The sequence below is a fragment of the Squalius cephalus genome, assembly GCF_949319135.1.
Source record: "Squalius cephalus genome assembly, chromosome: 2".
NCBI classification, from domain to species: domain Eukaryota; kingdom Metazoa; phylum Chordata; class Actinopteri; order Cypriniformes; family Leuciscidae; genus Squalius; species Squalius cephalus.
Window position 1 is genome coordinate 36,388,478 of NC_137123.1, and position 16,506 is coordinate 36,404,983.

Genomic DNA, 16,506 nt, shown 5'->3' on the forward strand with positions numbered 1-16,506 from the left:
TTTAAAATCATATATTTCCTATGGTAAACTGCCTGTATTGGCTGTAAATGGTCTTTTCCATCTCTGATCATATAATTTTCATATCATAATGTTCAAAACTAGTGCAATACAATTCTCTGGACTCACTAGATCAATAATTGTCAGAAAAAGTTGAACTACTTCATTTGGATAGCTATAATAGGTTCACTTCAAAATCTGGCCTTTACCAAGTGTCCCCGAAAGCCTATATCTCTTTAATCAATGCTCAGACCTTCTTAAAAACAAGTCAGAACATGTGAAATATCACCCTGAACAAGCATGAAAATTTTCAGACAGATCGGACAAAATTTGCCTCTATAACAGTTAAAAAGGTGAAAATGATATGAATTAATGGCATGTTAAGCCAATAAGTGGTATTTTACTGCCCCCTGCTGTTTAAAATAGTCATTTTCTCATATTGGTATTGGTATCAGCCATGGTAAATCATGATAAATGATGGTGTGTGTGTGTGTGTGTGTGTGTGTGTGTGTGTGTGTGTGTGTGTGTGTGTGTGTGTGTGTGTGTGTGTGGTACAAATATAACAAAGGTTTTATTTTCCAACATGAAAACAAACATAACAGAGTGCTAGTGCACAAACAATAACCGACAATGATAATGGATGAGAGGGGAACTTAAATACACAGATCAAGACAAGGACAACAGGTGACGGTTATGATGATGAGGAGCAGGTGATGATGAGGAGGGTGATGAGGAGCAGGTGCAGGTGATGACGACAAATGGTGAATGTGATGAAGACAGAAGGTGAATGTGATGAAGGTGAATGTGACACCAATATCACTGAAACATTTGTGTGTGTGTGTGTGTGTGTGTGTGTGTGTGTGTGTGTGTGTGTGTGTGTGTAGCATTATTGTGTGTAGCATATGTAGCAAGTATGCATTATTGAGTTAACATGGAAACACTGGTTTGCTTTAGTGCAGAAAACTGGTCAAAATCATGAGGTTTAAAGTGAAAGTGAGCCAATAAGTGGTCTTCTACTGCCCTCTGCTGGCCATTCTACTTATTAATTAAATTTTTCCACATGTGCTTGCATTTAAACTTGAATACACATTAAAAATCACTTATATAGCAATAACTATTATAACACAATCATATTTTGTCAGTGTTAATCACTTTATTTGCACTGACACTTCAAATAATTGCTAGTAATGTGGTAAATCATGGTAAATCATGGTTAACTATGCTGTGTGTGTGTGTGTGTGTGTGTGTGTGTGTGTGTGTGTGTGTGTGTGTGTGTGTGTAAGCATGCATTGAGTTAACATGGATAAACTGGTTTGCTTTAGTGCAGAAAACTGGTTTAAAGTGAAAGTGAGCCAATAAGTGGTCTTCTACTGCCCTCTGCTGGCCATTCTACTTATTAATGAAATATTTCATCATGTGCTTGCATTCATACTTGAATACACACTAAAAAAATCACTTATATAGCAATAACTATTATAACACAATCATATTTTGTCAGTGTTAATCACTTTATTTGCACTGACACTTCAAATAATTGCTAGTAATGTGATAAATCAGGCTAGAAACATGGTAAATCAAAGTAAATAATACTAGATTGTCGTTTATCTCCTGGTAAATAATACTAGAACGTGGTATATCATGGTAAATCATGGTTAACTATGCTGTGTGTGTATGTGTGTGTGTGTGTGTGTGTGTGTGTGTGTGTGTGTGTGTGTAAGCATGCATTGAGTTAACATGGATAAACTGGTTTGCTTTAGTGCAGAAAACTGGTTTAAAGTGAAAGTGAGCCAATAAGTGGTCTTCTACTGCCCTCTGCTGGCCATTCTACTTATTAATGAAATATTTCAACATGTGCTTGCATTCATACTTGAATACACAATAAAAAAATCACTTATATAGCAATAACTATTATAACACAATCATATTTTGTCAGTGTTAATCACTTTATTTGCACTGACACTTCAAATAATTGCTAGTAATGTGATAAATCAGGCTAGAAACATGGTAAATCAAAGTAAATAATACTAGATTGTCGTTTATCTCCTGGTAAATAATACTAGAACGTGGTATATCATGGTAAACCATGGTTAACTATGCTGTGTGTGTATGTGTGTGTGTAAGCATGCATTGAGTTAACATGGAAAAACTGGTTTGCTTTAGTGCAGAAAACTGGTTTAAAGTGAAAGTGAGCCAATAAGTGGTCTTCTAGTGCCCTCTGCTGGCCATTCTACTTAATAATGAAATATTTTACATGTGCTTTTGCATTCATACTTGGACACACACTAAAAATCACGTATATAACTAACTATTATAACACAATAATATTTTGTCAGTGTTCATCACCTCATTTGCACTGACACTTGACATAATTGCTAGTAATGTGGTTAATCATGCTAGAAACATTGTAAATCATAGTAAATAATACTGAAATGAGGTGTATCAAGGTAAATCATGCTAGAATCCTAATAAATCATTCTGGAACATGGTATATGATAGTAAATCATGCTAGAATCATATTAAATAATTCTAGAATGTGGCAAATCGTTGTGGGAGGAGCCTATTTTACTCAAATGGCTATAACTCAAGAAGTAAATGAGATATCTTCACCAAACTCAGTACACATGTGTATGGGTTCAATTTGAGGTCACAGTAAACAATTTTATGGAGATCGGACCATAGGTGGCGCTATAACTGTTAAAAAGCTTTAAAACCATATATATCCCATGGCAAATTGCCTGTATTGGCTGTAAATGGTCTTTTCCATCTATTATGTCAGTGGTTACATGCTTGCTAAATAAATCTTAATAACTTTTGATGCTTTTGTGCTTAAAAACCTTAAACGCCTTAACTGCTTGAACCCCGATAAATGCTGCTTGCAGCTTTAATTATTATTATTTTTCCGCCATAAAACGCATCGTGCAGCCCAAACCGTAAGACCTAGAGACTTGAAACTTTGCCAGATGGTAGTACTATTGCTCGCTACTCAGATACACGGACTCAGCCCAATCGGCCCATAGGTGGCGCTATAGCAATCAAAAGCGCAAAACTGCTCAGAACTCCCAGACCGTAAGGCGTAGCTTCAAGTGTCTTATATCATTGAAATCCAGAGCTCCTGAAGAAAAAAACGTATATCTCCGATTTCATTTCCGCCATGATAGATTTTTTGCCATTTTGAATTTTGTCAAAAACCTACTTTTGCGAACTAGTCCCTGGTTTTTCGCCCGATCGGAACCAAACCAGTGCGGAATTGTTCTCTGGAGTCTGAAGATCAATAATTATCGAAAAAAAGTTGAAATTTCGATTAATGGTCGCTAGGGGGTGCAAAATTAACGTTGTGGGAGGAGCCTATTTTACTAAAATGGCTATAACTCAAGAAGTAATTAAGTAAACTTCACCAAACTTGGTACACATGTGTAAGAGGTCAATCTGAGGTCACAGTAAAAAAATTGCGTCGATTGGCCACATGGTGGCGCTATAAAACAAATAAAAACATATAGACAACTGACCGTTTTTCCGAATGACTTGAAATTTGGTATGCAGTGTCTTGGCCCAAGGGGCCATGTATGTCTAAAAGGATATTGGCGTATCTCGAAAAACATGGCCGCCATTGGCCAATGAGGTTTGAGCACCGTTAACGAAGTCCGATCGGAGCGAAACTCGATGGGCATGTTCGGCTCAAGCCCCTAGAGGTCTGTAAGAATTTTGAAAGAAATCGGCCACTAGTTGGCGCTAACGAGTTTTAAGGCTCTGTAATCACGTGGTGTTACACTTATCATCACAAAATGCATATCATCTGATAGATCTGCTCATGCTGAACAACTTTGCCTCAAGAACCATCACTGTCAATCAAACTGTTCATTAAATATTCATGAATATGTTAAAAACCTACTTTTGCGAACTAGTCCCTGGTTTTTCGCCCGATCAGAACCAGACCAGTCTAGGACAATTCTCTGGACTCTCTAGATCAATAATTATCGAAAAAAAGTTGAACTTTTGCATTTTTCGCATGGGTATAATTGGGTCATAAAGAAAATGGGCGTGGCAAAATGCACTCAGAAGCCTATAAATCCTAAACGAAAACTCAGAACTTCACGAAAATGGGTGAGCATATGTGCCATAACATTCTAAACAAGCATGCAAAATTTCATGTAGATCGGACCATAGGTGGCGCTATAACTGGCAAAAAGGTTTGAAAACTACATATTTCCTATGGTAAATTGCCTATATTGGCTGTAAATGGATTTTTCCATCTATAATTTCAGTGGTTAAAAGCTTGTTAAATAAAACGTAATGTCTTAAATGCTTATGTGCTTAAAGGCCTTAAATGCTTGAACCCCGATAAATGCTGCTTGCAGCTTTAATTACAATAGGGTTTCAGCACTTCGTGCTTGAACCCCTAATTATTCTAAACAGACACCAGGAATGTGAGGGAGAGAAAGAGCTTCAAAGACAGAGCTTCTAGCTTCAAAAGAGTAGTGGAATAGTAACTAAATTCTCTGAAATTGCACACTCACTGTCCTTGTGCTAAAGTTACACAAAAATGTTTGTGTGCATGTGTGATCTAGGCTATTCTGCTGTTCATACACATTCACAGTCAGCCAGAAATATAAACTGTACCATTTCACACCTTAAAATTAGTGATGCATCAAAATTTCAGCAACCAAAAATAGAGAGCCAAAACAGTAAAAAAAAATATTATTAGGCAGAAATTGTTTTTGAGGGACAAAATCGTTGATCGAAACAGTGATATTCAATTAGCATTTCTCGGATGACACATTTTGACTGTGGCAGAGTTTCGTTTACACAATGTAGATAAAGTACATGAGGTAAACATGTCAGCAGGGTGGATGCACATCACCATGACCAAAAATGATGCCAGAGTAGCAATATAATTTATCAGTATATATCAGCATATCAGTAGTAATATAATGTATAATTTATCACCTGAGAAAAAGACACCCAGAATAGCATAAAGTGCTATTTTGGTTTTAGTGTTCCTGTAAAACAATTATTTTGGTGCATCACTACTTAAAATGTGCAGGTTTGTCTGAATTAAAAAAAACACTTTCATATTTTCTTTTCTCTCTGCAAACTGCTGTCGATCTTTATCTTTCTATCACCATTTCTCTAGCTCTTCATTCCCCCACCCCCGCCCTGCTCCGCTCTGGCTGAAGGGACAAGCACTAGCCACTGTCCTGGGGCATAAGCAGATGGCCTGCTGTCATTAGTGTATTGTCTGTGCTGCTGCCATGCCTGATAACAGACCTGCAGTGAGTGGAGCGGCAGGTGCGCGCGCACACCATAGACTGTAGGCGCACACACACACACACACTCACACACACAGCCCCACACCCTTCCCTGTTCAGCCATCTGCCACACGCAAAAGCATACAAACTCCTAAAAGAGTATGATTCCAGAGAGAAAGAAAGTTTTCAGTAACTGAAAGTTCTGAAAAGTTTGAGTAGGCTAACACTTTACTTACTTTTGTATGTAGAATGTCTAAATATATAAGTCTCCTTTAGCAAAATATATATTGTATAGCATGGTGTTAATTTAGGGACGTACAAAGTCAACCAACTCATCATTATGTTCATAAAACCACAAGAGCAGTAAGAGACGTGTTAAGCTACAAATTCATCACAGAGACATTCTACATTTAATTGTCAATAGCCGCGTTTACATTACAGATTTGCGCAAATGTTTTGCGCTATTATCTAAATATCGATAAAAAAAACTATTGCGAAATGACGGCGTTTCCATTAACCGATGTTATGCGACTAAACGTCCTTTTTTCTCTCGCGATAAGTCATTCCAAAAATCAAGGCAACGGACGTTGGTTTATATAATATCACAGCCACCGCATTAGACATTATTATTATTAATGGAAGGGAACGTGGCGTGTTATCCACGCATTAATGGCAGGGAAAGACCCTTATACTGCGAACGACACATAAAGCCTAAGGAGTTTCTGGGTGTTTTGCCCTCATTTCTGCTCCGAGGTTTTGATTGTGGCATTTCTTTGAGATTTAGAATCCAGTATTCCTATAGGCTAATTATTGTTTCTTTTATTAATTTAATAAAGAACTCTGTCTCGTATTCTGTCCAAACGATCCATGTAGGCTACTTTTGTGTCCATTCGTTTTTCCTTTTTTAACCCGTAATTGAAAAACGAAAAATAAACGGTTGTTGTCTTTTTAAAACGCAAAGTTGAACACCAAAATTTTAATTTGAACTGGCTACACCAACTGCTGCGCAAAAAAGTAATATCGACGAATGTTCAGATTTTTTTTATGACTTTTTGCCCCTTTATTATCAAACATTTAAAATATTCACAAATTAATATGGAAAACATGTCGATTTTACTGGTTTTCTAAGGCCAAATTAGAACCTGGAATTGATGTTTTTCCAGCAGTGCTGAATGAGAAGAGCCATTAATATTATTAATAAACTATTGTTTTGGCTAAAATCACATCTCCATCTCCGCTGCTAAGCAGACGGATTACATAATCAGAAGGTATTACCCTTTCGATTCGAATTTGTTCGTTTTAAAGTGGACCTTTCAAGCTTTAGCCTACACAGGCTTTTGTTTCAGTTCTCGCGCTCCAGTTTACGGAGATCATGAAAGTGCGTCTGATTGTTTTCTTTTATTTTACAAAAGCACAACGTTTTCTTGTTATTGTGAGTTTACACAAATAAAAGTAGTTGAGAATAATGTATTATTATTTTCTGTATGACCAGAAATGATAGAGTATTTTAAGTTGTTTCCACTGTTGATAGGAAAATGCAAGTGTTCGCGCTCGCGCCTCCGTGTCATGCAGCGCTCCACACTCAGCTTGGTTCCTTTTTTGCATAAAAGCGTCTTCTTAATAGCCTATTAAATGTTATAATAAAATAATATAAAATTATTATTATTTGCGTAGCTATACATGGACTTCAAACACACTGCATCTTCTAAGTCAGGTGACTGTAAATGCGCAAAAACTGTTTCCATTGCAGTTTTGCGAAATATTCCTTTTTCGAATTGCCTGAAAACCCACCTCATGAGAGCGTAAAAACTTTTTTGCGATAAACGGGAGTTTTTGCGAAATTGACGTGTTTCCATTGTGCGTATTTTCAATTCGCAATTTCAATTTGCGCAATTTGAAGGGTAATGGAAACGCGGCTAATGTTAACAAATAGTAGCCTAGAAATCTAGACCCACCCTAGCAGCAGCAAAATTTATTTTGCAGCCAGTGTGGTCTAGCAACTCTCCGTTGACTTTCGAGCTGGAAAAACCAAACTCAGGTCAGGCCAATCACATCGAGTATAGAGTAGGCGGGGCGGGCTTAACATAATGACGACAGAGTTCCTGCTACTTGAAAACCATAGCTTGAAAACAAAGAATGGCTGCTGCTGCTGGCGAACAACAGTCTTTCGAATCGGCTTTGGCCGCGACTCTGGAGGACTTGGAGTTAAGCTTTTCTTTGAAAAAAGAGCAAAGAACGGCACTTAAGTCATTTTTAAAAAAGGAAGATGTGTTCGGAGTTTTGCCGACTGGATACGGCAAAAGTTTAATATACCAAATAGCCATCTTCGTTGCTCTGATTGGTTGTAGCACTAACCTATTGCGTGCAGAGGGATTTTGAGAGACAACCGTTTATCCCGCCCCTCGGATTGAGCCGTGCCAATGGTGAGTTGCAAGACCTAACATCTTGATGTAGGTCTGGCTTGCCAGGCTAAACAAATAGCCTAACTACAAAACAATTGAATCAGGGAGCAACAGGTAATGACATTGACCTTGTTTACATGCTTGTAATTTTAAATTAAGGTCCATATTCTGGTTAAGTATTTATTCTGAAAAAGATGTTTACATGCTCCATAGCAATTGGAATATGGAATATGGAGTAAACAGAATATTCTGAATAAACAAGCACTGTACATGTTCTTTTCCTGCTAATTATTTTGTGGAACTTTTCTTTTGTATTCTTTCCATTTATTTCCATTCGCATTTATTAATTCTGCACAGTAATGTGCTTGTAAATAAGGCAACATAATAAACCAATTTCTTGAATTGGAGGTGCCTATTTACCAAGCAAATCTCACTGCGATCCCTAGCAAAATATCTCCTGTGCTCAAGTAAATTTTTACTGATAAATCCAACAGAGATTCAAACAAATCAATAAATCAAAACACTACCAGTAAACAAATGTGATACCATGACTATATCATATCATATACCATATCATGGTACTGCCACAGCAGGCTGCTTTTTTTGACAGGTAATTTTGAGAAATGAGGCACCTGCACTGCTTCATTATGGGGTTTCTCTTTCTTCAACTACAATACCAATTTTTAACTAATACGCTATGTTTTCACCAGCTGTTTAATTTGTTCTACATAAAAAAACAAACAAATAACTACATCAGAGTTAGAGGACAAACAAAAATTAAAGCATCATAATTTTGACAGCCTCTGGCATTCTATGATTTAAAACACATCAAAACAAGCTCTTGTCAACACACTGTATGCTGTTATGTGGCCTGGCAAGTGAGTAGAGACCAAAACAAGTGAGTATTCGCCTCTCCCAGCAACCTTTACCCAGTCATGCATTCCAAGCATGAAACATCATCCTTACCTGACAACGACCCCACAAACAACCAGCTGGCTTGTTTTTCCTCCTGACTGAAGCACATGACTTAAGCCTCCATCAGGCCCTCCCTCTTCTGCTCAGCCGACCCGTGTACATGGCTACACACGTATGTTCATTTCAGAGACACAATGCAAACTAGCTCTTACTCCCCTCCTGCCCACTCTTTTCTCAAGGCTCAGTACTCAAGACAAGAAAGAGTTAAACTCACTGTGCTGTCCTTCCTCCGCTTGATGTTTACACTGCAGGCTGCCTGCAATGAAAACTACCAGCCATGAACAGCCATTTAACCACTGGGGATAATTTTGGCCCACAACACTGCCTCCAATTGAGGCGTTATGGAAATATGGGAGTACCAGACGATGTGCAGTACGTGCACATTCAATCTTCTGTGTGCTATGCAAAAACAGTGCACAGGAAAAAGCCATAGGCACTGTACTTTATTAAGAGCAGCATATTGTTACGGCTTGTGACCGCAGTTTAATCTCACAAACACCCGCATGATATGATTCAAGTAGGCAAATGAACACATGCACTTTTGCAGGAAATATGTCATGTGTGAGGAATATTTGACATGAGAATCCTTCTTAAACTTAGGTAAGTGTCCCTGTTAATGGGGAATTTTATTTAAAAAAAAAAATAAAAAAAAATAATAATAATAATAATTTGGCTTCATGTTTGACCGAATAGAGTGAACAGGGCATAACAAAATTAAGGGAAAGGTCGACCAGGCGATACGTTTTATAGAACGAAAATACTGCTGAGCACGTGAGCCAAATGAGCCTCAGAACAACATTTCGCATTCAGTGCTTCATGATCCAATCCTCTGAGAACAGATCTATTTAATAGCTCCGTTATACACAAGCCTATAGCCCTTAAAATAATGTTTAAGCACTAACGCACTTCGGTCTGTAAAAAGACAGCTTTGATCGAGTTTGGGGTAGATAAACAAGCGTGCGCGCATCTCTCAATACTGCAGCGTCATAGTGCCTGCGCAGTTGGGTTGTTTACCGTGCGCGGGCACTCACACAGTCACGTCTCTCATGCTTCAAATTTCTCTAGAATTCCTCTGAATGAAAAACACCTTATCAATGCCATAAATGCCCCATATACTGAGACAAATAGCCAGAGGGGCAAACTAAAAAATATTTTGAGTTACATATTATTATTTCGTTCAGCAATAATGTTTTGTTTAATTACTTTAAGTAACCTACTGTGTGCATATAATTTCGATACAGTTGTGTCTATATCTATAATATGCACATTTCCAATTATAATAAACACACAAAAAAACAAATGTTATCCTAATAGATTATAGAGAGAGTTGCAAATGAAATGCTTTTTAAATATTGCAGCATTTTAATAAATGCTTATTAAATATTTATATTATATATATATATATATATATATATATATATATATATATATATATATGTATTTATTTATATAGTCTATTAGAATAACATGTGTTTTGTGTTTATTACTGTAAATGTTATACTATTAATATATATATATATATATATATATATATATATATATATATATATATGTTTTACATAGTTGCAAATTAAATGCTAATTACATATTGCAGTGTATAAATATTTATGCCAGTCATCTTTTTGAATCATAACAGCTAGTCACATCATCTGAACTCACCTTGTACAGAGGTTGCAGTCTCTTTGAATCCCAGACACACATATGGAGTTGCATGTAATCCATTTATTCCTGCTTTACAGCAACCACCAGTCTTGAAGCCCATAAGGTTTTCACAATTGCCCATCTCTTGTTTCTCCATGAGGTTTAAGGCGATGTAGTTAAGTCCATTCTGATAACCAGCTGAAGTCTCTCGGCACATGGGAGACCCGTACTCCTCATCAGAACCTTCACTGCTTCGGACAGAGACATTCTCTACTGAGGCAGAGCTGTGTCGCTTAACATTATGTGCAAAGGAAGGAAAGACAGGTGCAACTGTTGTGGTGGATGAAAAAGTCTCAGAGCTGTGCCGTCTCCGGCCCTGAGGGTCTGCCCGGATCACCTTCGCTCCTCCATTTGGGTCTACAGAGGAGGCAGCCAACAATAACGCACCAATTCCTTTTGACACCCCCTGGTCGCTCAGGTCCAGCCTTTGAACCCTGCTAGTGGGGCTGACTGAAACACTCTCATCATTCTCAGACAGGAATGGAGGTGAGATGTGACCATTGTTGAAACTTATCTCAGTGTAATTGTCTTTACCTGTGCCAGATGGGCATGGTGAGTTTCTCCGTTCATTAAGGAAATAAGCCCCCTCATCAGGTGGGCATGGGCATTCAGCCAGCTCTGGCATTCCATTCAGGGGACTGTTGAGCGCTTCCCTCAGTTTGTGAGAGTGTAAATTCTGATTGAGGTTCATGTAGTCTGAGAGGGGGGATCCCTGGCCGAGGTTGGACAGTGAGCCCTGGCTTTCCACAGAACCCATAGAGGGAGAAGAGTAGTGTGTAGCAGCAGCAAAGTCTATGTTAATGTACTCACCAGGGCTTTTAGGCTCACAAGGGAGAGGATGTTCAGTCATGCTGGGAAGCATCCTCAGAGTGTCTAAAGATAACCTATTGGGCCTGTTGACTCTTGCTCTCTGTGCCATGCCGTCAGGGCGACGGAGAGGTGGCAGGGCAGAAACCCTGTTGGGCTCTTCTGTTGGATTTTGGCTCTGTGGACTCATCAAAACATACTGGTCATCCTCTGCCCGTTTAGGTGCCTGGTGTTTGTTAAAGCGAATACTTAGAGATGGGGAGGATCGTTGTGTTGCTTCACATTGACCCAGGAAATAATCTGGTGGTGTGGGCGAGACATATGTGTCAGCCGGCGACATATTCATGTATTCTCCATTCACTGCTTTCCCATCAGAGCTCTCCAGTGAAAACTTGGATCCAGACCACATCTTCATGTACCCGCTATCCTCTAGCGATCCACTGCTGGGTGAGTTAGTAGTGCAGCCACTGCCTATTGGCTGAGGATGTGACCTCGGGTTAATGATCTGCTTGGGTGCTGAAACACTCATGGGACTCATGAGCATGTAGTGGTCATTTTTGGCACACTGAGGTGCCATGCCTGGCGTCATGGGCATGTAGCCGTCATCACCCACATTACTGTTAGAGCCAATATCAATTTTCCCATAATCATCTGGGTATGAGACCTTCGGAGATGCAGAATTTGTTCTCCTGTTCGCAGCCCTCATCAGCATGTATTCATCAAGTGACGCTGAGGATAGCTGGGAGTGTGCTACCTGTTGCCGCGGGGTTGTCAGAGAATACGTCCTCTTCCTGTATATATCCATGTCAAATATGTCTCTGCTAGTTGGACACATCTTGTTCTGGGAGTTGGATGGCCTGTCCATCACCATATAACCATGGAGCTCACTGGCTTCTCTTGAAGGTGGAGTGCTGGAAAGAGAAGAAGGTGTGTCACTCCTGTTTGCTAGGTTGTACCTCACATCCCCTGGGCTAGAACTGTAATCATCACACGAGAGGAAGCCAGTATCATTAGGTGACCCAGAAACAGAACCACTGCAGCTGGAGGGTCTATGTACTGTGGATGAGATGGAACCATTCATACTGATTGAGGACAAACTTAATGGGCTTACAGCAGATGGGGGCGAGTGGGACATTGTCATTGACATGGACCTGCTGTGATGAAGCAGTGATGGTTCTGATGTCCGGCAGCCCACCGAGACAGTATTAGATCTGCTCATGTGGTTCCGGCCAACAGCTGCCGGGCTTCCATTCTCAGATATTGATATGGAGACCGGCCTGGTCATGGTACCTTCCCCTTCACTCGCTGTCCGTATTCGACAAGAAGAAAATTTGGTGACAGGAGATGTGGCTGCTGTACTGTCCGTCCTTGACCTCCTCACCAACCCTGTCTGACTAGGGGGTAAATTGTTCAAGTTCCGCCGAGTGGGTACAGATATGGGATTTGATCCTGATGACTGGCTTTTGCTGCGTGGTCTGAACTCTGACAGCTCTTTCATCGCTTTCATAGCTTCTAAAATGGTCTCATGTATATTTTGTGCCACCACAGAATCATCTGCTTGCATCCACAGCTCTCCAGGTCCAGTAGAGGCAGATCTGCCCACCTCAATGAAGAAAAAGCTATCAGAGTGCCCACATCTGCGTATATTCATCAACTGCAGGGTCACAGATGCCACCTCCGAGTTAAGTTTCACAAAGCTAATTGTCCGACTTGATAAGCACAGTCTGTAAACTCCAGTGATATTTCTGCTCTGCCCAATTCCCTTTGCTTTAAGATTAACTTGCCATACCTCTTTATACGCAGCATTCACCGGTGTAATCATGCCGTAATTTCCATCGTCGAAGCCCACCAAAGATGATGCCGAACTAGAAACGGAGCTGTCACACATTTTCCCCTTACTTAATAAATCAGATAAATCTCCGTGCCAACTCTCCTGCTCTTGCTCATTCTCCGCAGCAACAGCAAAATACTCGTCCTTGGTATAGAGAGCTATCAAATACCTGTGTTTCGCGTCAGCGCGCTTGTTTATGCTCAGACAAGAGTCGAGAAAAATTACTCTTTTGGCAGCGGACTTGTTTTTCCATTTCTTTTCATTCTCGTAGTACTCCAGCCGCGCAGGGAGTCCGTCACTCTGATCTTTCAAAACAAAATAGCGCCGATGTCCGTGCTTTTGCTTCTTGAGGTATCCACATTTTCTGATGTTGTTTGAATGAAAGTTGTTGTCATTTAGTAACGAGGATCCCGCTTTAATAGGCGGACTTGCCATACTTGCGTTTACAATTTATTTACTGAAGTTTATAGAACTTGTTATCCATCCGCAGTAAACAGAGATTTAACTTAAATATCCGAGAACTGGAGATTTCGGCGCTGTGTCACCATGTGATGTCTTCTTGTTCACAGCAAATAACTCTTCGCTGAGAATGACTGAGCTTAAGAAAAACAACAACATGTGACGTTACACACAGCCCATCTTGGGTCAGTGGGAGAGAAAAAAAAAACAGTCATATAAGGCGGCGCGATCTTTAGGAGGCGTGCCTGCCAAGCCAACGAATGGGGTTGCTCATTGGATTCATTGGTCAGGCGAAATGATTGACGGTTCGTTGACAAATCCGTGACTTGTATAGGCAAATCCCCCTTCATACAAGCTGTTCTCCCCTCCTCCTAAAACAAACAGCGCTGTGTGGATGACAAATCTATCTACTGTACGCACTTCAGTGATGCAGAGACGTAGGTTAGCTGTAAAAAAAAAAAAAAAAAAAAAAAAGTATATATATATATATATATATATATATATATATATATATATATATATATATGTCGCAGATCAACTAGTTTTGAATGTAAGCAAAATATATCGGCATGTTACTTACTTAAACCTACAGACTCCAAACACATTCGATACAGGCTTTTAACATCACCATGCGATGACGACAGAAACCGCAGAAGATCCTAGCTATTTCTGAATTATAATTTAGTCAGACTCAGTGTTCATTTAAAATGTGTCAGACGGTGAAAAAAACGTATTTGAGGGATTAAGAAAACGCATGTAATTTATTAAGATCGACGCATGGAGTCCATTTTAACTTGTAAACAAGCGTGAAGTCGTAGTGCGCGTGCTGCGTGTTACATAACGCATATGATGGTCTATTTTTACACACTCGTGTGTCCCTGTCCAGCAACAGTGCCTGCGAATTAGCGTTACACATACCATAACATAAAGAAAATAGAGATTTTTTTTAAAATGAATGTCGACTATGAAACTTGCGTCTGTGGTGCCACACATATGGATATTCTGCGTGGAATTATTTGAAGCCATCGAAAAGGTGGTTTCCCAGATAGCAAATAGTAATTGAAACGATGTTAAATCAACATCCCACTGTCAACGATAAAATCATTGAATCAACGTCGAACTCTGATGTTGATTCTTCATCATGTTGCACCCTCTATTATCATTGAAACAACGTTTAAATCATACCTAGAGATCAACAGAATTTCAATGGTATTTCGATTACAATGGATATTGAAACAATGTTGAAATCCCAGCATATCAACAAAACTCAATGGTGTTTTAGTATACCACAGGTTTAATATGAAGGTCTGTAATTTTAATATAATATTAAAAACATTATTATTAGGCTATAATCCTGCTTTATCGACAGCCAGGATGCGGGCTAGCAAAATATAGAAAATAGAAACTATACCTTTAGGCTATAACCTAGACTAGCACAAATGACACCCCACGCATTCTTTAAAAATTAAACAATCATTTTTATTGTATTATTTCATTTTTTCTTTTTCTTTTAATGTGCTAAGTCCTGCTGCGTCTGTCTTCCGTCTTCCAGCTCCTCCCGCTCGGTCTGGGGCGTAGCGCAGCCACTTCTGTACAGCTTGAGCGAAGTCATAGTGTTTGCCGTTGTAAGACGTTGAGGCATCTAGAATACAAGTAAAAAATCATGTTTATTATTTTATTAAATCAGAACTAATTGTTAACTCAACAAATTAAATATAAATAACTGGATACGTATAACTAATTAAATAGCAAATGTATTGATTAGAGATACCATAGACAAAAGATTTTTCTGGTTGACTAAATTGCACATTAATTTCTGCTTAAATACTGGGTGCATGGAGGAATATGCATAAATCTCACCGCAAAAACAGGCTAATAATAAGGCTATGTCTTTAAAATTAACGAGGCATTTTAATTGTTTCTAAATGAAGTATGTGGGGCTAAGCCCCCCCTTGACGCCGCCAGGCCTGGTTGTCAGGCGCTGTATAAAGCCTTGTTTATACTCGACGCAGCCGCAAGATCGCGAGGCGCGCGCGGCAAAAATGACGTCATTGCGGAGTGGGCGGTCTCGCGCGTTGGGTTCGCAAGACCCAATTTCGCCTGGCGGTGTGCACGGCACTTTTTGTAACATCGCGCGCGGCGCCGCATCCGAAGATGAACGACTTTGAGCCGAATCTGGCCGAGCTCGAACTTCTCACCACACCGGCTACACATAGGCACCCAGTTTGCACGTATAAATGAGTTGCTTACATTTAAAAAATGAACATACAATAGCATAAAAAGTATTTTTAATGAACATAAAGGTCCATGTTTAATAAATATGTTCACGAAACTTAATGAAATGTTTAGTGAAATTAGAAAATATGTAAGAGATCGTTAGTTTAGTTATGTTTTATACACATTCTAATATCCATATATTTTGTTTTATTGTCACGAGTAATAATCTCTGGGTTTACTGGGTTTTACACGATTCTTTTTGTAGTGTGGTATTGGTGGTGAAAATAAACATCACGTGTGTATAGCTTTCTTCTTCTCACTGCTGATTCCTGGTGGTTTAGAGGACAATTACTCGAGTCGCCCCCTATCGTTTCAAAGAATAGTACAACGGCGAGCGCGTCAAGTATAAACGCCTCGTCCGTTTGCGGAGGTGCGCGCGCAGTCTGCGGAGACTCGCGCTGCGGAGCCAGGCGAAAGTATAAACAAGGCTTACGCCGGTTTCATATGGAACGCCGTTGGGGACAATACTTATTATATGCAACGCGTGAAATTTGGACGCATTAACACGCACAGTTTGTACGCGTAAATACGAAGTATATGTTCGGGTGTCGCGTCAGACCGCACAACAGCCAATATAGTGTTGCTCTATTTAGGATTTCATTTGCATTTGTGATGCGATGGCACGTTGCTGTATACATATATAAACATCAGACGACATTTCTTTCCGTGAGGGATGATGTGCTGTTAGGTAAGCAAATACCTATGCAAACGTCACACGTAACATTTGTTCGTGAATGAGATCGTAATTTTACGTTGGCATGTACATAGGCAAGCGTAAAACTTTAGAGTCAATGATGCATTTATACGTTGG

At 39.5% G+C, this 16,506-nt stretch overlaps 1 protein-coding gene across 2 annotated transcripts in view; it reads right to left on the reverse strand.

The window, feature by feature from the left end:
- Positions 1–14,338, reverse strand: part of irs2a (insulin receptor substrate 2a) — a 140,875-nt gene extending 126,537 nt beyond the window's left edge. Inside the window, exons 1-2 of one of the 2 annotated variants that reach the window (XM_079852089.1) lie at positions 13,999–14,338; positions 10,280–13,864 (exon numbers count right to left, since the gene is read on the reverse strand). In XM_079852089.1, coding sequence (XP_079708215.1) covers positions 10,280–13,394 — 3,115 coding nt within the window. In that variant the 5' untranslated portion in view covers positions 13,395–13,864; positions 13,999–14,338. Of the gene's footprint in view, positions 1–10,279; positions 13,880–13,998 lie in introns of those variants that run through there. The other variant, XM_079852090.1, reaches the window with a different exon arrangement.
- Between the last annotated feature and the right edge of the window lie 2,168 nt (positions 14,339–16,506).